At 47.3% G+C, this 20,758-nt stretch overlaps 1 protein-coding gene and 1 long non-coding RNA gene across 21 annotated transcripts in view; one reads left to right on the forward strand and one right to left on the reverse strand.

Moving 5' to 3' along the window:
- ANKS1A (ankyrin repeat and sterile alpha motif domain containing 1A) overlaps positions 1–20,758 on the forward strand; it is a 107,164-nt gene that overhangs the window by 51,987 nt on the left and 34,419 nt on the right. For 17 of the 20 annotated variants that reach the window (XR_011730550.1, XR_011730549.1, XR_011730551.1 and 14 more), the window contains 2 exons: positions 503–1,080; positions 17,930–17,996. Coding sequence is in view for 16 of the 20 variants with exons in the window: in XM_071768371.1 (XP_071624472.1) it covers positions 503–1,080; positions 17,930–17,996 (645 nt within the window). In the remaining 4 variants the exon portion in view is untranslated. Of the gene's footprint in view, positions 1–502; positions 1,081–17,929; positions 17,997–20,758 lie in introns of those variants that run through there. The other 3 variants (XR_011730552.1, XM_071768384.1, XM_071768385.1) reach the window with 1 other exon arrangement.
- On the reverse strand, positions 285–859 carry LOC139807422 (uncharacterized). Its single transcript, XR_011730553.1, has 2 exons — positions 719–859; positions 285–605 (listed from the first exon to the last, which is right to left on the reverse strand). It is a non-coding gene; the product is annotated as an uncharacterized lncRNA (long non-coding RNA).

The following is a 20,758-nucleotide window of genomic DNA, read 5'->3' on the forward strand; positions in this document are numbered from 1 at the left end:
AGGAAAGCAGTGGTTGTTTTGGGGAGCGGATTTTGGAACACACAGGTTGATTACAGTCCAGAAGTTTTCCCACCCTGCAGCCCGTGCCAAGAGCAGGGAGCTCTGCTCTAAATAACACTTTGGCCTTTATGGAAATGTATCAGATGTTCCAGGAGCCTCCGTCTCTGCTTCTCCTACCTCACTTGCTCTCTCTGCAGGATATAGTTAGCACTTCTCTTAGCCTTATATAGCAAGGCCTGATAGTTAGTGTTAACAGGAATAAAACAACAAGGAGAGCTGCCAGATTGCATAAATCAGGCCAGTGTTTGGAATTTCATAAATGCCATGACTTTGGGTACAAGTTGAGCACGGGGAACAATACTGAACTGTTCTCTCTTTATCTCTCCCTCCCTCACTGAGGGAGGGCAGGGAGAGATCTGGAATTTTGCTGCTTCTTCCATGTTTTTAATTTTTTAATTTTTTTTTTTTTTTTTTTCCCTCCCCTGTTTTCATCCCCTTGAAGACCACAGGAGGAGCAGTGGCAGCCACAGCCAGGACTCTGCTGACAGCCAGGACATCCAAGTTCCAGAGCAGTTTTCAGGGTTGCTTCATGGTTCTTCCCCCATCTGCGAGATAAGCGAGGACCCTTTCAGGCTCGTTTCCTCCACGGAGAAAGGAGGAGGAGGGACAGAAGCTACCAGCCCCCCACCTGCTATGCAGCTGGAGGATGCTGACTTACCTGCCTCTGGATCACTACGGACCAACTCTCCAGACCAGAACCAGCAAGTGGTCTACGCCACCGTCCAGCACACGCACGTCACCCGGGCGGATCCTGCGACTCTGGTCACGCCCCACGTGCTGCAGCACCCCGGTGGTGCTGAGGAAGAGGGGGACAGAGCTGTGGGCAGAACCCACCCTGGGAACAAGCCCAAAGCTGAACTGAAACTCAGTCGCAGCTTGTCCAAATCGGACTCTGATCTCCTGACCTGCTCCCCAACAGAGGACGATGCCATGGGGAGCCGGAGCGAATCCCTCTCCAACTGCAGCACTGGGAAGAAGAGGCTGGAGAAGTCCCCGTCCTTTGCTTCGGAGTGGGATGAGGTAAGAGTTCTTCAGAGCTGCTGTGCCAGGAGGGAATCTGTACAGTATGAGCTCCTCTCTTCTGCACGGGCCTTCAGAGGGGCTCCTGGGTGGTTTTCACTACTTTTACTAACCCTCGCAGCAAGTTAACAGGCAAATGCTCACTTGTGCATCTTTAGGGTGTTAAATGCCAAAATACAGGATTGGAGGTGGGGAGGATGCAAAATTGGAGGTGGGGAGGGTACAAAATTGGAGGAGGGCAGCAGCAGAATTGCAAGAAGTGAGGGGCTTTTCAAACTCTGTTTTAAGTTGCTCAAATACAGGGCTTGATTTCTTCTAGGCAAGCCAGATAAGTTCTTCCATCCCCAGGAGGAGGGAGTACTGGTGCTTCTCAAAACTCAGTGCTTCTCAAAAATCTTTATGTTGACCTCCTGTTTCTAGTTCTTCCCCTGTGGAGTTTCTGAGCACCCAGAGGAAATGTTTTGTTCCTGGGTCTCTGCTGCTGGGGGATAAGCAGCATCCTGGGTTGATGGGGATGGAAGGAAGAGAATAATCAGGCTGTGTTTTGTGTATTTAATAGCTCCCACTTTCCTCTGCACGTATTTAATTCTGAGGCTTGTTAGAATTCACTTTATTGTAGTACAGGAGGGCTGTGGATAGTTAAATATTTCATGCTCAGAAAGTTGGCCCTGGTGAACCACTCAGGCGAGATTAAGTGTCCCTCTGAAATTCAGCACCGCAGCATTACTGAAACATTCTTTGGAGATGATTCTCTGCTGGTAGAGCAGCAGTGCTGCAGAAGTGATAAGCTCAGCTGAACCACTCTTTGTACACTGAAAGGAAATAAAACCCCCCTGGTGTGGTGCTGGGGGGTGTGGAGCTGTGTATGCCGGGCGTGTAAACTCCTGGGATGTTTTTACCCTGCTCGCCTCTCCTCTGGGCTCCCAGGGATGCCCAGCTGCCTCTCTGGTCCTGCCTCAGAGATAAAATCAACTTTTGGGGAAGAGGGAGGTATTCCAAGATGCAACAGCAAAGGGGGAATCCCTCCTCAGTGTGAACCCATCTTGCAGCTCATCCACTCGCTCCCTGCAGCGTTTCAGCGTTGCCAAATAAATCTGTTTTACCCTGTTCTGGTTGTTGAGGCTTTGCTGTTAATTACCTGGGTCCGTTGTAGTGTGACTGAAAAGACTCTGCAGCAGACTGCTTATTTGAAAGGAGCAGACAATTTCCACTGTGCTTTTCATGCCTAACTGAACTGTTTACAACAAATGTTGAAAGGGAAGAGGAGCCTTTGGCTTTGCAGCACTGCACAGCTTGGCTGGTAGCAGAGGTGAAATGTCAGGGTGCCTGTGCTTCCTCTGCACAGAGAAACAAACCCCTGGCTCTGCTTCCCTGCCTGTAAACAAAAAGCAGCATTTTTCCACCCAGTGTCAGCCTAACAAGCCACGAGAGGGAAATCAGCTTTTCCTTCCCGTCGTGTTTAGCTGAGGAAGTCAGAGAAAGAATGTGAAAAATTCACATCTGTCTACAATGGGGCAGGTCAAACTTAAAGCATTTGTACTATCAAAACCTGATGGTTTTATTTGTCTTCCTGGCTTCTGGTGTAATTTAAACGTTTTGTGGCAGTGCTTTAATCTGGCAGTAGATTTGCCTCAGTTTCCCCATCTATGAGGTGGCAATAACCTCTCTGTGCCAAATCCTTTAATTCCCCCTGAAAACCACGATGTGAAGTGAGATATTCTTAGAAGGGGAAGTAGCCAGCAGCTTGCTATTCGCTGCCTTTAGCTTGATTTAATGTCCAAAGACTGCAGGGAAACATTTGGGGTCTCATCCTGACTCCTGGTGTAACACTTGCACTCTTTGATGCTGTCAGCAGGTTCATGGGGCAGAACAATTTTCTGTAGAACCAGCATAAAAGGAAAAGTCAGGAGTTACATGTAACAGGGCAATTCTTGCTATAAAATAGCCTAAAGCAGACTCCTGGGATAGTTAAGAAATGGTGAAGATGCATCTGGAGGGGAACGTTTGGGGTCCTGTTTTTTTGCAGTGATTTGTATGTGCAGAAAGGGGCTGATCTGACTGGTCATAGTGGCAACAATGAGATTTAAACATAAATGCAGTGCTGTTGTTGGAGGTTTAATTAGTTCCCTGAATGGGATAATGCAGCTGCTCCAAATTAAACACAACTTGCAGGCTCTGAATTTACCAGGCTGATACAAAACCTTGTTGAGCCGCCCCTGTTAGCAATGATTTGGCTCTTCCTCTCTGTTGAGGGGAAACAATGGCAGATTATGTGCACCATTCTCTTGATTTTAATGGGCTTTGTAGTGGCAACTGAGGAGGAAAGTGATCCATGTGCAGCTCTGTGCAACACGCAGCTGTAGCAAGCAAGCTGAGGATTTTGCCCACTGGCCTTGCCAGCAGTAGGTGTGTCTGTTCAGGGCTCTGGGGACTCAGGGAGGGACCTATTTGTGTCTGTGGACAGATGGGATCCGTGGCAGAGGCTGAGTGAGCATCTCCCTGGGCCATGGGTGACTCTGCTCAGCCTCTCTGGCTGACCAGGGACTGGAGGAAGAGGGAGATCTGCAAAGGGTCACATCCCTTCCCCAGCTGAGTGCTGCCAATGCCCTTTGTTGGAAGTGGAAGGTGCTGCTGGCTTTGCCAAAAGGGTGGGATGGGGAAGAAATGATTCACTTGGCAAAGCTCATCCCTCTTCCCCAGTTGCAATTTCTGCTCCGAGGACCTGGCCCAAAGAGCAGATGCTGAGGGTGCTGCTTTGTGCTCCTTCCTGCAGAGGATGCTCAGCGTGTGTCCCAGCTGCCTCCTCACCCACCTCCTCCTCCTCCTCTATGAGAGCCGTAGCACACAGGGTGCCCCCTCAGCTGCTGTTGAACAGAAACTCTGCCAGCAAACCAGAGAAATTGCTAAAAATTAAATTACTTCAAGCAAACAGCAGTGCATTGAGCAGGGAGAGGGGCGAGGACCAAAACTGTTCCATGCCTCTGCTTGAGTGGGAGGCAGGCTGGGGGTGAGGAAGCCTGTGAGGGGGTAGAGCTCCAAGTCAGCATAAATATTTGAGTCCTTCCAAAGTTGGCTGAAGGCTAAAACGATGAATTTGTTTTTCATAATCAGCTCATAAATATTTAGCAGCCGGGAGACGAGCGCGTGGCAGTTGCAGCTCACTGTGAATTTTGTGTTGGAGAATAAACTGTGTTTGTGCTCCTGAAGGAGCAGGGGGGCTGTCAGCACCCAAGCTCAGCTGCCAACCCCTCTCTGGGATCAGTTTGCATCTGCTCTGCCTTCCTCCTCTGGAGAGCAGCTCCAGCCCTGCCCAGCCACCAGCCAGCAAACCTTCCCTCCTGCAGACTGGTACTGGAGTCATAGAATCACAGAATCCTAGAATGGGCTGGGTTGGAAGGGACCTCAGAGCTCATCAAGTCCAACCCTTGCTCCACTCCCCCCGTGGTTCCCAGCCCATGGCACTGAGTGCCACATCCAGGCTCTTTGGAAATATCTCCAGGGATGGAGAATCCACCCCTTCCCTGGGCAGCCCATTCCAATGGCTGATCACCCTCTCCAGAAAGAAATTCTTTCTAATGTCCAACCTAAACCTCCCCTGGCACAACTTGAGACCTCTTGTGCCCTCTTGTCTTGCTGAGAGTTGCCTGGGAAAAGAGCCCAACCCCCCCCTGGCTCCAACCTCCTTTCAGGGAGTTGGAGAGAGTGATGAGGTCTCCCCTGAGCCTCCTCTTCTCCAGCCTCAACACCCCCAGCTCCCTCAGCCCTTCCTCACAGGACTTGTGCTGGATCCCTTCCCAGCCTCCTTGCTCTTCTCTGGACCTGCTCCAGCACCTCAAGCTCCTTCCTGAGCTGAGGGGCCCAGAACTGGACACAGGACTCAAGCTGTGGCCTCCCCAGGGCTGAGCACAGGGGCAGAATCCCTTCCCTGGACCTGCTGGCCACGCTGTTCCTGAGCCAGCCCAGGATGCCATTGGCCTTCTTGGCCACCTGGGCACACTGCTGCCTCCTCTTCAGCTTCCTGGCAATCCAGACTCCCAGCTCCCTTTCTGACACTTTGTGCCCAGCCTGGAGCTCCCCATGGGGTGGTTGTGGCCAAAGTGCCCAGCAAACCTTCCCTGACCCCTTGGGGTGTGACCCAGGAGGGGCTGAGGTGATTTGTCTCTTGGCTAAAAGCTATTTCAGGTCTGTTTGGATTAAAGGTAACAAAGACAGGAGTCCTGTGAACAGCTCACCAAGGGCCAAGGGGTGTGCAACAGTTTTCTATCCTGAGCCTGTACTGTCTCATTGCTAGCAGCCAGGTTTAGGTGTTAAATGGTTTGTTCTTCCCCTGCACCAGCTTCTGTCATGTGTTTCTCCAGGTCTTTTTTTCTGTTTGCTAGACCAGCATGTCTGTGCTGAAGAAGAGAGCCTGACTGAGATGAAGTAGAACTTGATCATGATCATTCCCTGAGCTGCCACAGCATCTTCCTGACAGTGAGAGTAATCAGCAGGGATGGAACCTCCTGGGGGGATGCAGTGGAGGGATGATGGCCCTGTAGGGCCCTTAAGGATGCTGTAAAATAGTCCTCTAAGAACTGTGCTGGCTTGAGGAGTCAGGCTGTGGCAAACACTCACCATCCCTTGGGTGCTGCCAGGTTGGTGAAACCACAGATGGGGGTTGGGAGCTGCATCCTTTGTGCCTCACTTCCCACTGGGCCACCCCAGGTGATGAAGTGAAACCTCCTGGATGCAAATAACATAAATGGGCTCTGGTTGTAGAGGAAGAAAGGAGACTTTTTGCTTCAGCAAAACACAAAAGCAGCGGGTAGTGGCTTTGCTTGAGGAATTTTGCTTTAATGCCTCTATTAAAGGTTTTCAACGTGCTGCTGCTCCTGCTGTCATCTCCCACCTCCAGTTCTGCTTCCTGTGCAGCCAGGACACCCCACTTCAGGGCAGGGTGTTTTTTGGAGTGGTTGCTCTTGTTACAGGCTCCTGGTTGTGGCATCCAAGAGATGGATCTGTGCAGGCTGTTATCATTCCCTCTCTGCATCCCTCCTGCTCTCAGCAGATGCTTGGAGTAGAGGAGGAGGGCTGAGTTAGCTCCTCCCCTGGGTCGTAGGTTTCTGTAAGAAAAATGATTTGTTGAGTGTTCAGGGGTAAAAAATGAGGCAGGCTACTGAGAATTAGCCTCAGACCTGGCTCCTGACATCCCTTAATCCTCCACTTCCAGCTGCCTGCTATCAAGTGAGCAGCTTCAGTGTGGAATTTGTAATGAACACTGGGCTCAGAGGTTCCAGCATCAATTTCACAAGAGGAGGTAGCTGCTTTGTGTTCTGTCTTTAGCTCTTCTTGGAAGAGATTAAACTTCCTTCAAAAGAAGCTCAGGGAACTGAATAAAATATGCATTTTCCTTTAGGTTTTTTTTAGAAAGAGGGAGATGCACAGTTACTTTGATGCATTTTTCTTTTTCCCCAGTGAATTAGCTGAAAAATTAATGAATATTCTGTAGCTAATTATGGCACTGGACAGCCATCCTCTCCTGTGTGTCATTGCAGTGGTGTGTTCCATGTTTTGCTGTTGCTGCAGGAGGAATTCTTTCCCACTTGCAGTAACCATGGACCTGGTGGTTCACCTGTAGCTGATCCCTTTTTGGGGTCTCAATTCCAGGAGTACCCAGCCCATCTATTGTGCCTCCTAGCACAGGTTTTGGGGAGCTGAGGAACAACTTATTAAAGGTTGTGGCTGCTGTGGAGTGGTTTTAAGTACTTGAGCTCCATTAACCTTGTCAGGACTGCCTGGGTGCCTAAGTGCCAAGTGGAATTAGTGCTTTAATTACACACTTGCAATCGAGGATTAAGAACATTTGCATCGAAATGTGAAACTTCCAGGAAAGCTCTTGATGAAAAAACCTGCCACTGCCTTAAAAGACACCCAGAAGTTGAAATTCAGAGCTGTGAGCTGGTGTAGAAAGAAAATTCAAATATTTCCCTTGTCACTCAGGGGAGAGCTGCTATTTTTGTGCCTGGTGAAAATGCATCTTGTAAAAGCTCAGTGGTTTTTGTTCCGACAAGCTCACAGTTTACCTGCCCAGATAAGGTTCCCCTGAAGCCCATGCTGTAAATCAGAAAAACTGGTGTTTTCAGTGAGAAATGGAGCTGAGAAAGCAATCTGTTTGGTGTCCCTGTGTTGGTACCAGCTGCAGCAGGCAGGCTGGTGCCACATCCCTGGTCCAAGGATGTCCCTGCCATGTGGGTCACAAGGTTCCTTCCTTGCCTGCCAGCAGCCTGTGCTTCCTGAAACATCTGCTGATTCTTTGGGTTTGGGTGTTTCAATCCAAAGGCTTTGCCTGCCCTGGGATTGGTTTGTGGGACCACAGTGAGGTGTGCTTGGCATCCTCTGCCCGTGTCCCTTGCCCAGAGCTGGCCCTCGTTTCTCAGCTCTCAATCCAGTTTTCCCTTTGCCTGTTTGAAAGGTTTTATGGGGTTTTTTTTTTTCTTTTGTCTAGGGGAAAAGCAGTGAAGTGGTCAGTGTTTCTGCTATTCTAACCAAGCATGTTCATCAGGATCTTAATCAACTTAATCACTGGGCTGATTATTATCTCTAGATCCCAACATTTCCTCTTGTTTTTCCTGTGCTAAGGTCAGGAATTCTTACATCATCCCTTGTGTAAAAGCCCTTTTCCCTTTGCCCCTGATGGCAAGATTTCCTCCATCCTGATTAACTTTTACAAGTCAAAGCTTTTGTGTTCCCACCTTCCAGGTTTGCTCTGTGCCTCTTGCAAGTGGCCAGGCCTGTTGAAATGACAACCCACTGCTGAACTCAATCAATCCCAGACAAATTAAGACAATTTACCAATTTTGCAGGAAAAATAAGTTGGTGTTCTGGTCTGGAAGGCAAATGTAAAAACCCAGCATGCTTTATTTCTGTATTCAGCAAGGTTTAGACATAACAAGAATTATATTTGCCAGCTCTTTGAACCGTATCAATTCATCTGGAATTAGGTATCCAGGGCAGCTTTTCCTGAGGCAGGTTTGCAAAATACAGTGAGACCCAGCAGCTTCTCAGCTCCTCTGTGCATACAGGATCCTTCCAGCCACCCATCCAAAAGGATTTTTGAACATGCCCTCAGCACAGACACCCAAATGCACAATGGTTCTGATCTCCTCTTATTTACAGGTCACCAGTTTGCAGCCTGTATGTGGATCTAAATTACCCAGAACAATTTCAGTCCACTGCTGCCACATCTTTCTCTTAACTTTGCCAAGTGTATTAACTCAGTATTTCTGAATCAAAAGTTTTTGATTCTTCTGTGTAAATAATTTGTGCTCTGAGGGGCATTTTGTTGATGTAACAACCTTGTGAGCGTTAGCATTTTCCAGAGAGTCTTTTTCAGGAAAAGAAATGTCTGGCCTCAGTGTCCTTGCTAAATTCAGCCTCTCATTATCTTCTCTTCCACTTTACGTTGCATCTTCCAGCACTTCAGAAGTTTTTATTTTTAAATTTCTGGAGCTTTATATAAAAAGTCTCTACAAGGGCTTCACCACGCTGTGTCACATCCTGCATGCTGGAAACAACCTTTGCACCCCAGGCTAACAAATCATTTTTGGCTTTGTGTGTTGCTGAGAGTATGAAAATGTAGCTGTGAAGACAGTGAATTGATTTGATAGTCTTAAAGGGGTTTTGCCTGTTTTTTTTTATTGAGAGTTCAAAATAAACCAGCATCCAGACATTTTTCACTCTTCTGAGTGGATCTGTTGTCACATTTGGCTGTCTTGCTTGTCAAGTATTCATGGGTATTTTAAAAAAAGCACAGATATTTGGAGAGTTCTGAGCCTGGAGATCCACCACAAACTGGTTGTGAAGTAAAAATTTATACCCTAAGTTCCTTTCCTTTTTCTGTGTGTGTGTTCAGATTTGTAATTCTGGGATTTGTACAAAAACACAGGCTGGAAAGTGGTATGAAGCAACAATTCCTGATCCTGCTCCAAGAGAGTTTCTCAGAGACCATATTAAGCCAGGAAATGTGTGTGCTTTTATCACTAGTGAACAGTTGGAGAATGTTTTGAAATAAATAACCAACTTTTAGTGAGTCCTCGTGCTGTGGGAGGAAAGCACATGCTTGGAGGAGGCTGCAGCATGGGAACTCTGAAGTTCAAGTGCTGAAATGTGCCTCAAACAACTGCCTTGCTTTTCTAATTTCAGTTTGAATTAATAAATTGAGCACTCTATTTTCCAGGCCTTTTGGCATTTGCTAGGCTGAGTTCAGAGGAGTTGAACCAGGATGAGTACCACTGCCCCAAGATCTGAAAGATCTCCAAGTGTCAGCTAAGGGGCTTTATTCCCATTTACAGGACTGGTGGTGTAAGCTGGGTGTAATTTTGAGATGCTTAAAGCAGCTTTAATGCTGGGTTTTGGTGGGTTTTTTTCCTTTTCATTCAGCCCCTGGCTCTTGCACAGGGTGTTCAGCACCCTTGTGAAATTGCTGCTTGAGTCACTTGCTTCTGCTGACCTCTTCCATCCCCTCCAGACCATCCACCTCATCTCTTGGGAGATGATTTCACAAGTCAGCAACTAAAGAAAATCCTAAATCTTCACTAAACAGCTCTGCTCACTTTTTCCTCCCAGCAACCCCAAAATAACTCACTCTTGTTTGCTAGAGAACCCAGAAAAGAGTTGAAAGGGTCAGCAGCAGCTCCTGCTCAGCTGGAATCAGCTCATCCCTGTCTGACCCAAACATTCATCCATGATCCTCAAGATTGGGGGCCAGGATTTGGGTGCAGGAGCTTTTACAGGCAACTGTACAGCTCCTGGTTGATCTTTGCTCCAGTTGGGATTTGCTGCTGTGGTGCCAGCACACATCAGGATGAAATGGAAGCATCAGGTGGAGGTGTTCTGTGCTTGACCTAATGCATCTTTATTTTTCCCTCCTATTTTTTCCAGCCAGCTCATTAGGCTGTAATGAGGCTGCTCACTGTCACTGGAGGTGTCTTGTACTCAAAGTGAGTTTTAATCTCTAGAAGCAGCTTGTCTGGTTTGTTGTTTTTTTTTTTAATAATTTTAAAACAAATCAGCCCCATTCCTCAGTTGTAGAAGCTTAGAAATAATGAAGTCTTAACCCTTGGCACTTACTTGGAATTGCAGAAATTAAAAAAAAATACTGATAACCTTTAAGCCCAGCTTTGTAAGTAGCTTTCAAGAAAAAATATGCTGCTGGTGCTTCTGTCTTGTCTGCTGAGCTCGAGCCCCAGGCGAGTTTGTACAGCAGGTTATGAACCCCTTAATAATAAGGATTTATAATGGGACTCCTGATATATTCTTAATTATGCTTGTGCTGCAGGGTGTCATTATAATGCACTAACACCAGACATATGGTGCATAGTGTGCCACTGAGTTCTGTGTGGTTTTATTTAATTACAGACTTTTATCTGAATAACTTTCTTGCTTGGTGTTTCTGTTTCTTTGATGTGTGTGCAGGCTTGGGCTCTGGTTTCTCTTCCTTGGTGAGCAGGTTTCTGGGCTGGGAGGTTTTAAGCTGCTAATTTAGGAAAAGATGACAGAGGGAGGCAGAAGACGTTGACCCCATGTGGGGGTTTTGCTTTGCTGTGTGCAGAGCTCAGAAAGAGATGGATGATGCTGCCTGGTGCCAGAAATTTGTATCACAGAGGAAATTAAACCCAGGAGGCAGCAGGCAGGTGAGGTTTTGGGGAGAAACCTTGTGGTACTGTCCTGTGACACTGTGGTGGCACAAAGTGACAGTCCCTGGTGCTGCAGAGGTGGGGATGCTTTGGGTGATAGCAGAGGGGAACTGCTTTAACTGCTGAATGACAGCAAACACCTCAAGGACAGGGGAAAAAATAGGCATTTTTCTACTAGTTTGGTTCCCAGAGGCAACCTGCTGCTAACTTCAACTAAATCCTCCTGAGATGAGAACCTGGAGCTCCTTGGTGAAGCTGCCCAGATACCAGGGGTTGATGCAGCCTGGGAAGAGCAGTAGAATAAAAGCAATGTGTTACACTTCATTCTATTCAAAGCTGATTTAACAAGTTTCAAATTATTATTAACCCTTCATTGGAGTTGCTCCTCAGTGCCCCTGGGTTAGCTCCAAAAGCTGGGTTTTTTTCAGGATAAAAGCATCAAAGGGGCTCTTCTCTATGTATATCTGGATTTTAAGGGTAATATTCAGCTTTTCAGCAGTAAGCTCATTGTCTAAAGGAGCACATATCTGTGATGTGTGTGTGCAAAGCTTGGCCAACGTAGCCTGGTGTCTTGGGCACATTTCCAACCCCCTGGACACACACAAACCTCCCCTTCTGGTTTGGAAGTGAGGAAACCCTGATCTGCTCTGAGCAGGCTGGGGCTGGGGGGTGAGCTGCAGATCACTTCCTACACAGCCATGCAGCAATGGGACAAGGGGTGGTGGCTTTAAACTGTAAAGGGGAAAATTGAGGTTGGACATCAGAAGGAATTCTTTGGGGTGAGGGTGCTGAGCCCCTGGGTGCCCCCAGAAGCTGTGGCTGCCCCATCCCTGGCAGTGTCCAAGGTTGGATGGGGCTTGGAGCACCCTGGGCTGGTGGGAGGTGTTAGGGTGGCACTGGGGGAGCTTCAAGGTCTTCTCCTTTAAGGTCTTCTCCACTCCAAACCATTCCAGGATTCTGTGATCATTGTCTGAAGCAACTGCATGCTCTGGCCACCAGTTTTTCTTGAAGGTGATGGAGAGGGGGAACCCTGCTTGTCACCCATCTGGGGTAGGAGACTGCTCTCAGCAGCATCTGCTGACCCCACTGCTGCCCTGCCCATGGATATGTGTTTATTTCTTCTCCCAGGACAACCTTGCAGTGTCCTTGGGAATAATCATTGATGCATACAGAGAGTAAGAACAAAGCTTCTCCAATTATATTGCTGGGAAATGTGTGAGGGCTTTTCAGCTCTAGGTGAGGTTTCCCTGAGCTCCTTCCAGACAGCTCCAGGAGCATAAAGATTCCTCTGGACCCGGGTGAGTGTCACACACCTGGAGTGCTGCTCAATTTTGTGCTTTCTGAATGAAACTTCCTCTCCCTGCATGCAGATGAGGCTCTGCAGACAGCTCCTCTGCTTTTTATTTTGGTGATAAAAGACCCTGGGACTTGGTTAATCCTCCTCTGTCTCAGTGGAATCACTGCCTCCAAACTTCAGCATTTGCTCTGGGGAGGAAAAAACTGCAGAGATGACCATGGACACCACAGCTCCCCATCCATCAGGGGAGTGGAGATGCAGTGAGTTGGGGTTGGCTTTATTTTTGCCAATTTATTTATATTTTATTTTTTATTTGGTGTCAAAATGTCCTCAGTCTCACCAGCAGAACAAACCTCAGCTTCCAACGTGTCCTCTGAACTGGATTTTACTGGCCTTCTACAAACAAATACCTTTTTCTCCATTAATCAGAACTGGGGCACTGGGGATAAGTTTGTTTTAAGATGAAATTGTGTTTTGGAGTAAATTGCCAGTTGCTATGTTTTCGTGGCTGCCTGCCTGGGTGGAAGAGTTTACCACTGCCCCAGCCCTGGGATCACTCTCAGCCACACCCAGCTCCTTTTTTTCCTGGGGGTTTGTTTTGCTTTTGTTTTGGTTTGGTTTTTTCAGAGTATTTTTATTTTTCTGCAAAACGGAGGCAAATGTGAAAATAAATGGTTGTGCTTCAGGCCTGGTAACTGCTCTGCAGCTCCTGCCCATCTCATCCCTTCTTTTGGGGTTTAATGAAGGACACTCATCCTTGCAGCTTTTCCTTTTCCCTTTTTATGTCAGCTCTGCAGTAGTTCTCCCCTTTCCTAGGGAGGTTTCAGGGCTTGTTGGCTGAACCAGCTTTGCAGCATGGAGCCAGCTACCCCTCTGGATTTGGAATAACAGATATGATTATGTTCATTTAGGAAGCAAAACACTTTGTAGCTTAATTTCTGTGGTGTTAAAAAGCCCCCAAGCAACCCAATACTTAAAAAAAAACCATCTCAAACCCACCCCACAACCTGTGCAGGGACTGATGCTTGGTGCTTCAGTGGAAAAAAACAGGTTAAGCCAAAACAAACCAGCACTGACTGTTCAGGCTACAACTAAGTCTGAACTGAAGTGCTATATTTAAACCTGGTATTTTTGTATTTTAATAATTAACCACTGGGAAGAGCCTGAAAAAAAAAAAAGCCAAAACAAACCAAACAACTCTAGCTTAAGCTGTTTCCAAGGTACCTTCTATTCCATAGAGTCCAGCTGAGGACCAGGATACTTTAAAGCATTCATTCCCTCTTTAGCCTTGTGTCCATCCCCTGTGGTTTTTGCAGCCTCTTAATGGTTAAATCAAGCTGGTAGCAGCAGTTTGAGCTGGTGAGTGACTGCTTAGAGGAAGGTGGTTTTGTGGAGAGCTGAGGATATGGAGCAGGATTTCCCTTTGCACAGACTGCCCAGAACCTCCTCTGGATCCATCCCACGTTCAGCAAAGGATGGGGCTGGGGAAGGGGATCCTTTACCACGTGCTTATTTCTTTACCAGTTCAGCTGTGCACAGCACAAGGCAATTCCCTGCTTCTGAGGAAGAGTTTTGGGGGTATTTTGGGTGCTGCAGAAGCACCTGCAAGTCCTCCCCTCAGAGCTTGGGGGCTGAACCTGCGAAGCAGCCCCTTGGATGAGGGGAGGGCAGTGGGTTGGAAAGCAGGGAGCTTGGCCTGGCACCCAGAGCTAATTCACAGTTTGAAGGCAGCAATGGAAAAAGGGATGGAGGGGAAGGAAGCAAATTTTTCACGCTGTCAGACCCTGGTGATCTGCCCTGAGCAGGGGAGCTCCCAGCAGAGAGGGTGATGAGCCTCTCACAGTGGCCTCTTGGCTGCAGCTTTTGAGCACCTCTTGCTTCTCTGCATGGGCAAGAAGTTGTGTTTTGAAAACTTTTATCTGCATAAAGATGGGCAGAGGCCTTTTATCCTGCACCATCCTCTCCAGGACCAGAGGGCATTGCTCCTTCCAGTGAGAAACAGAGCAGAGGAGCCAACCTTTCTTAAAATAAAGTTAAAACTTTCACAGTGCAGGATGAAAGTTGAGAGAGAGCAAAGCTGCAAGTGGGGAAGGGTAGAAGAAGGCATCCAAGCATGGGGTGTGATGGAGGAGGGCAAAATGCTCACACTACTGATGCAAAAATGCTGGGAAATAAATGGGATTTCTTTGTGAGGAGCAGGCAGTGGGAGGGAGCTCTACCTGGCTTTGCCACCCAACCTTCAGAATTGTGACTCTGACCAAAGAGGAGCTGCAAATGTGGGGTTTGAATCTGCCACAGGAAGATGCTCTGTGCTCTTTGCCTTTCCCAGAGCTGGGTCCTGGCACAGAGACCTGCAGAGCCCTTTGCCTCTCTGGCTGGGAGGCAGCTGGAGAGAGTTGGGGCTGCTTGAACAAACATGGTTTTCTCCTTACCCCCCTTTTCCCTTGCTCCCCAACTATTTGTTTTTTTGGTTCCCCCCCACTTTTGGTGACTTGTTATAGGACAACCTTGGCTGGAACCAAGTGATTCTTGCTCCAAATGATCCCATGAGACTAAAGAACCTCAGAGGTTTCCAGGTCTGCTGAAGTGAAGTCTTTGAGATAAAGATTCTAGACAAGTTCCAGCTTAGAAATACAAACCTTGTAGTGAAGCTAATGGAGATCAATCCTCAAAGCTTAATGCCCTTAAGCTTCTGGAGCTTGTCCTGAGTTGATCCCAAGACCCAAACTCTGCAGTGTTGTAACAACATCCCAGAAATCCTGGGATCCAGCAGTACCAAAAGCCCTTGCTCTGACTTGAGGTTTGTTTTGCACCATCTCTAGATTTCCTTCCAGTCTTGCATATCCTTGTGCTGGTGATAGATCAGGGCCTGTGGAATTCCAAGGTGTTGCTGGGGAGCTTTTGCTGCTTCAGAGGGGCTAAAGCAGGAGGGGGTTCTTGTTGAAATGGTGAGAGGCAAAAATGTCCATTGTGAAACCCAGGTTACTTCTGAGTAACCTCTGCTGAGAAGCAGAAGGCAGTGAATACCTCCCAGGGACTCTACCTGGTCTCCAGGCTTTGAGCAGAAGTTGCTGCATCATTTGTGCATCCTCCAAGCTCCATCACAACTGATGAGAAATGGAAAAGAGTTTTTACACCCCAGCCTGTGGAGGGGAGCAGGGCTGATGGAGTCAGGATGATGGCCATCAGCTCCCACAGAGGGAAGCAGCTGGTAATTGAGGTAGAAGGAAAACTCAGCATCATGAGGCAGACCTTAAATTCAGGGTTTTTTTTCCTCTTCACTGGTACCAGTTGCTGATCCCACATTCTGTTGGTGGTGCTGCAGAACTGCTGATTTATCAGCCTGAGGTTAGCTGATAAAACAGACCAAACAACTTCTCTTTGCAGCTCTCAAAGTTGTATTTCTGGGGCTTCCTTATTCAGCCCCAGTGAGTTTAAAGAACAAGATCAGGTGACACTGTGACCAGCTGGGTAATTTTTATCTGAAGGACTGGCTGGTGATGTCAGCAGTTGCAAAACAAACCACCCTGTCTGTGCCTGATTTTTTTTCTCATTTAAGGGCTGCCTCTGTCCACATGCAATGGGGATATTTTTGCCTTTTACGTGGCCTCATGCTTTTTGAGTGCATCATTTTAAACCTTGGATTAAAGCCTGAAATCTTGTTTCTTAACCAGATAGCCTGTGGGCTTTGTTTAAACTTGTAAATGATTTCAGCAAGTAAAAGCTTTCATGTCCTAAACTATCATATCAATCCCCCTTGGTCATTTTTAGCCTCCTATGAACTGAGGGATGTGATCCCTCACCCTGCCACCTTGGGATCAGGGTTGGATGGATGGGGTCCAGCCTTTCTCTGAACCCTGCTGGGCTCCAGCAGCCCAAGCAGAGCCCAGTACTGGGTTCAGGTATCTCCCAAGGTCGTGTTTGAGTTCTGGTTGGAGCCAGGGAGACAAGAAAATGAATTCTTTAGCCACGGGTACTGCAGGGCAGCAGCCCCATGGCATCCAGTGACTTCAAACCCCTTCCTTTTACTGGAATCTCTTTTCAGAACATACTTCACTTCCATACACATTCATATTTTCAGGTCTGATTGTGGTGGGTTGTGGCTTACAAGGTCCCAGCAGTGAGTGTATTGTGAGCCTGGTAGGAGTACTCATCCTCATGGCTTTTTAGGGACAGAGGATCCCCATCCTTTAATGACTCTTACATAGATCACACAAACTCCTTCCCCCTGGTGAGCTTTAATGCTGCAAGGGTGCTGCCTGCCTGCTTCCCACACACAGGATGGATGTTACTGGAGCCCTAGCTTGGCAGAACCCTTTTAAGACTGTCTGTTTGGTTTGATTTTCACCCAAAACCCCCTTCTTAGTGGAGCTGAGCTTCAAGCTGCCATTGATCTTGAATGGGTGTCAAGCTCCTGGCTCCCCACCACGTTCCCATGGATTTGGGAACTCCTGCAGCTGCCCTGAGCAAAGCATCTTGCTGGGATGTGGGCACTGCAAAGGGGCTGAGGTCCAGGAAAACTTGGATGCCTTCCCCAAATCTCTCTTTAAAAAACCAGAGGGGAAAAAGAAAAAAAAAAACAAAAAAAGTTAAGAGTTCTTCCACGCCCCCAGCTCTCTGTTTCCAGTGGATGTGTGGGCTTTTCATTCAGCAGCAACCACTCTGAAGAGCCTCACAGGAATATTTTCTTGGGACATTTCAGGAATCTCTCACTGGGGGCTTTTTAAAATTATTCTTTTTATTTTCTGCTTGGTTATAGATTGAAGACTGGGGTAAGCAAGCAAACCTGAGCCTCTTAAGTGTCTCATTGCTCTTTGGAAAATATTTAGAAAATGGTGGGTTTGAGTGTGTCAGGTTATTGAAAATTCTGAATTGACTAAACTGGGCTGCAATTTATTGGGTCTTTCATCTTAACAGAATTAACCCCATAACTGCCACTGCCACTTTTCCCTCTGCATTAAGAGCCTTGATTTACACATCCCCCTCAAGAATTGGTTTTGTCAAGTTTCTGTTCTCATTTATGAAAGCATCCTGTAGGTTCTGTGAAAACTATAACTTGTTTTAATTTTCTGTGTGTGTGTGGCAAATGCAATCATTTATATGCAGCACTTAAGCTGACTTGGAAAGAGACCATCCCAGGAGGCTGTTTGCACCTTTTTTTCTTAATTGCATGAGGTTTGCCTTGAGCTGTTGACTTAAATTGCTTAAAATCAGGGGATGGAATTGTCTTTAGCTCCCTCTCCTGGGTAGTTAAAGGCTTTTGCCCCCGTGGTGCTGCTTTTACAAACCTGATCTATTTTTGAACTCTTTCTCAGCATCTCCTCTCAGCAATCTCTGCACAGAATTGGGCAACGTGGTGGTTTAAAAACCCAAAACAAACCAAAAATACCCAACCAAACCCAGACTGGGGTGAAGGCAGATTTCCTTTTTGCATCCTGTGAAAGAGTGAAGTGCATTTCTCAGCTTTGCTGCATGTTTGGAGAGGGGGAGCTGAGGAGTTTGGGGGTTCCTCTCCTTCTCCCTCTCTTTGTGCCCCAGAGGGATGGGTTTGTTGGAGCTGTTTGATTTGCAGGCACTGGCAGGTTGTGGGAGGGAAGGCTCTGGAGTCCCAACCTCTCCACATCCCTTCTGAAGTCACCCATCCTTACAAAGACTTTTCCAGGCAAGGTGTTAAGGGTCCTTCAGTACCAACCCTGGGTTGGAGGTATCTTAACATCCTTTCCTGGATTTCTTTGGCAGTCTTGTGGCAGGTTGAAGTCCCAGGACTGCCTTTAACTTTTCCTCAGGCTTTACGAATAATGCAGCATGTGCTTTTTTTCTTTTTTCTTTTTTTTTTTTTCTTTTTTTATTTTTTTGTTTTCTTTTGTTTTATTTTCAGATTGAGAAAATCATGAGTTCCATCGGCGAAGGCATTGACTTTTCTCAGGAGCAGCAGAGGATCTCAGGTAGTGTACCCAACTCCTTGTGTGTGTGTCCATACTGGTTCTGCTCTGTACAAAACCAAGGTGCTGGCTCCTGCCTGCAGAGCTCTTTATTCTGCTTTGACTCCCAGAAGGGAAGGGAAGGCTCTGACACAGACCTCAGCTTCCCAGCATGATGCTCAGCACTGTTACCCACTGTCTTAATTCAATACTCCCCTAGGTGGATTAATTTAATTTTACACCCCAGAGCTGTCCTTCCTTCCCAGCAGGTTTCTGGGGGAGTTTTTCTGGGTGCAGCTGGTGCCCTCACCTGATGGGAAAGGAGGGGGGGCCCCTGGTTACCTCAGTGTTGATCAATACCCAGTGACAGCAGTGTGGGTGCTTCCCAGGACCCTTGGTTTTTTTGTTCAATCTGTCTGTTTATAAATTTGAGGGCTTAGTATTCCTGTTTGGGATATGCCAAATGTTGAGATGATATTTTGCATCTTCAAATAGCTTTAAAGAAAGGTTTTCTACTGAGAATTCTGGAGTTTTAGTGGTGATTTTCTCACACCTGAAGTGATTTCTTGGATACCTGAAGGACTTCCAGTCCCTCCATTTGGGTGGAGGTGGAAGTTGCTGGCACGTGTGTGTGGTCTGGGACACTTCTTGTGCTCCTCTGGGAGATGGTGGCAGCAAAATCACCTCTGGAGTGGCTGGCTCATTGCTCACACAGCCCAGAAACCACTGTGTTCTGATACTTAAACCTTCACTTCCAGTCTTTGTCCAAGGTGTAAGAGGAAGATGAGGTTTTCTACAGGTACAAAGGAAAAGAAAAAAAAAAAAAGCAATTTGCAGCTGACAGATGTTGTAAGGACTCCAGCCAGTGCCCTAGGTACAGCAAGTTCTGCTGATCTTCTGGCACCTACAATTACAGTTCTTTTCAACATGGCCTCTGAGAAAGTTGAACTGATTGCTTCCACTTCCCTCCTGCCTTTCAGAACACATTAGTCTCCAGTTTCTGGTTTTTTCTGGTGGATAAAAACAAAATTTTCTTTAAACAGTTGGTCTGAAAAGGGGCTGCTGCATGTTTGTGTCTTCTGGCTGGTCTCATAATCCCCACAACAATCTTGCTTTTCTTTCCCATTCATAGTACAACAGGAAGATCCTCTTTACTTCTGGCTTTTTTTTGTGTGTATGTGTGTCACATAAACATGGGTCTGTCTGCTTGGAAATGAGCAGAACCTCTTTGTAGGATCCACATCCCAGGATTTTGTTCTTTAAGGCTCCCAAAATCCTTTCAGCCAGGGGAGGGTAGGATGGGGATTTTATATTTGAAATTATACATCAGAGTGATTGTAGCCAGGATGTCAGATAGAATCATGAAATCCTAGAATGGGCTGGGTTGGAAGGGACCTCAGAGCTCATCAAGTCCAAGCCTTGCTCCACTCCCCCCGTGGTTCCCAGCCCATGGCACTGAGTGCCACATCCAGGCTCTTTTGAAATATCTCCAGGGATGGAGAATCCACCCCTTCCCTGGGCAGCCCATTCCAATGGCTGAGCACCCTCTCCAGAAAGAAATTCTTTCTCATGTCCAACCTAAACCTCCCCTGGCACAACTTGAGACCTCTTGTGCCCTCTTGTCTTGCTGAGAGTTGCCTGGGAAAAGAGCCCAACCCCCCCCTGGCTCCAACCTCCTTTCAGGGAGTTGGAGAGAGTGATGAGGTCTCCCCTGAGCCTCCTCTTCTCCAGCCTCAACACCCCCAGCTCCCTCAGCCCTTCCTCACAGGACTTGTGCTGGATCCCTTCCCAGCCTCCTTGCTCTTCTCTGGACCTGCTCCAGCACCTCAATCTCCTTCCTGAGCTGAGGGGCCCAGAACTGGACACAGGACTCAAGCTGTGGCCTCCCCAGGGCTGAGCACAGGGGCATCCATAGATATCCATCTATCAATAGATATCCACGTTATCCCTGTGGGAATTCACCCATCCCTGCTGCATGGTCACTGCAGGACACGTTTGGAAACAAAGCTGCTCTGCAGGCATGGTTGGGGTGGTTTTCCTCTGGGAACTGTGGGCTCCAAGGTGCTGTCAGGCTGCTGGGGAGAGGCAGGGAGGGGTTCAGGGGACACTTGAGTCCTGCAAGGTGTCCTTCAGAGCCTCTTTGTGTTTCAGAGATGAAGGAAGATTTCTTAGGAACCAGGAATGCTTGAGCAAAGCCTGAGCAAGGCAGCTGAGTGACCTGGAGCTTACCCAGGGGCTGGTTTTGCAGTAGTAGGGGTTGGTTTGCAGTAGAATAAAGCATGAAGAGCTGTTTCTGCCACCCAGTCTCTAAAACAAACCTCCCAAAGTAGCTGGAGTTGCAGCAATTTTCCAGCTTTTCTGCAGCCCATCAAATGTTTGCCAGAATATTTTATCACCCCTTCTCCAGCCTTCCACCTGTAAAACTCTACGTGCCCTGTCATTGATTCAGATCAGATAAAATCATCACAATTTCTTTATATTTCACCTACATACTTCTGTGAGCTTGAAGGAATGTAGTTTTATTAATTTAATGACAAAACTTTTCCAGTAGCTTGCAAGATGACTTAGTTGTGCATTTTGTCTTTGCTTTTTCCAATTTCCATAAAACAAGGTGAAGAAGGAATGGCAGTGTCATTCAGCCCATTGATTTTCCTCCAGCAGAGCAGTGTCCTCCTCCAGCCATGTTTCCAACTATTATAACTCTTCTCTCTGCAATGCAGCAGCAGAGCAATGGGAGACAATCCTGGATTAAGACACTCTCAGTTCTGTAAATGTTGTAATTAGGG

The sequence above is a fragment of the Heliangelus exortis genome, chromosome 25, assembly GCF_036169615.1.
Source record: "Heliangelus exortis chromosome 25, bHelExo1.hap1, whole genome shotgun sequence".
In the NCBI taxonomy this organism is placed as follows: Eukaryota; Metazoa; Chordata; class Aves; order Apodiformes; family Trochilidae; genus Heliangelus; species Heliangelus exortis.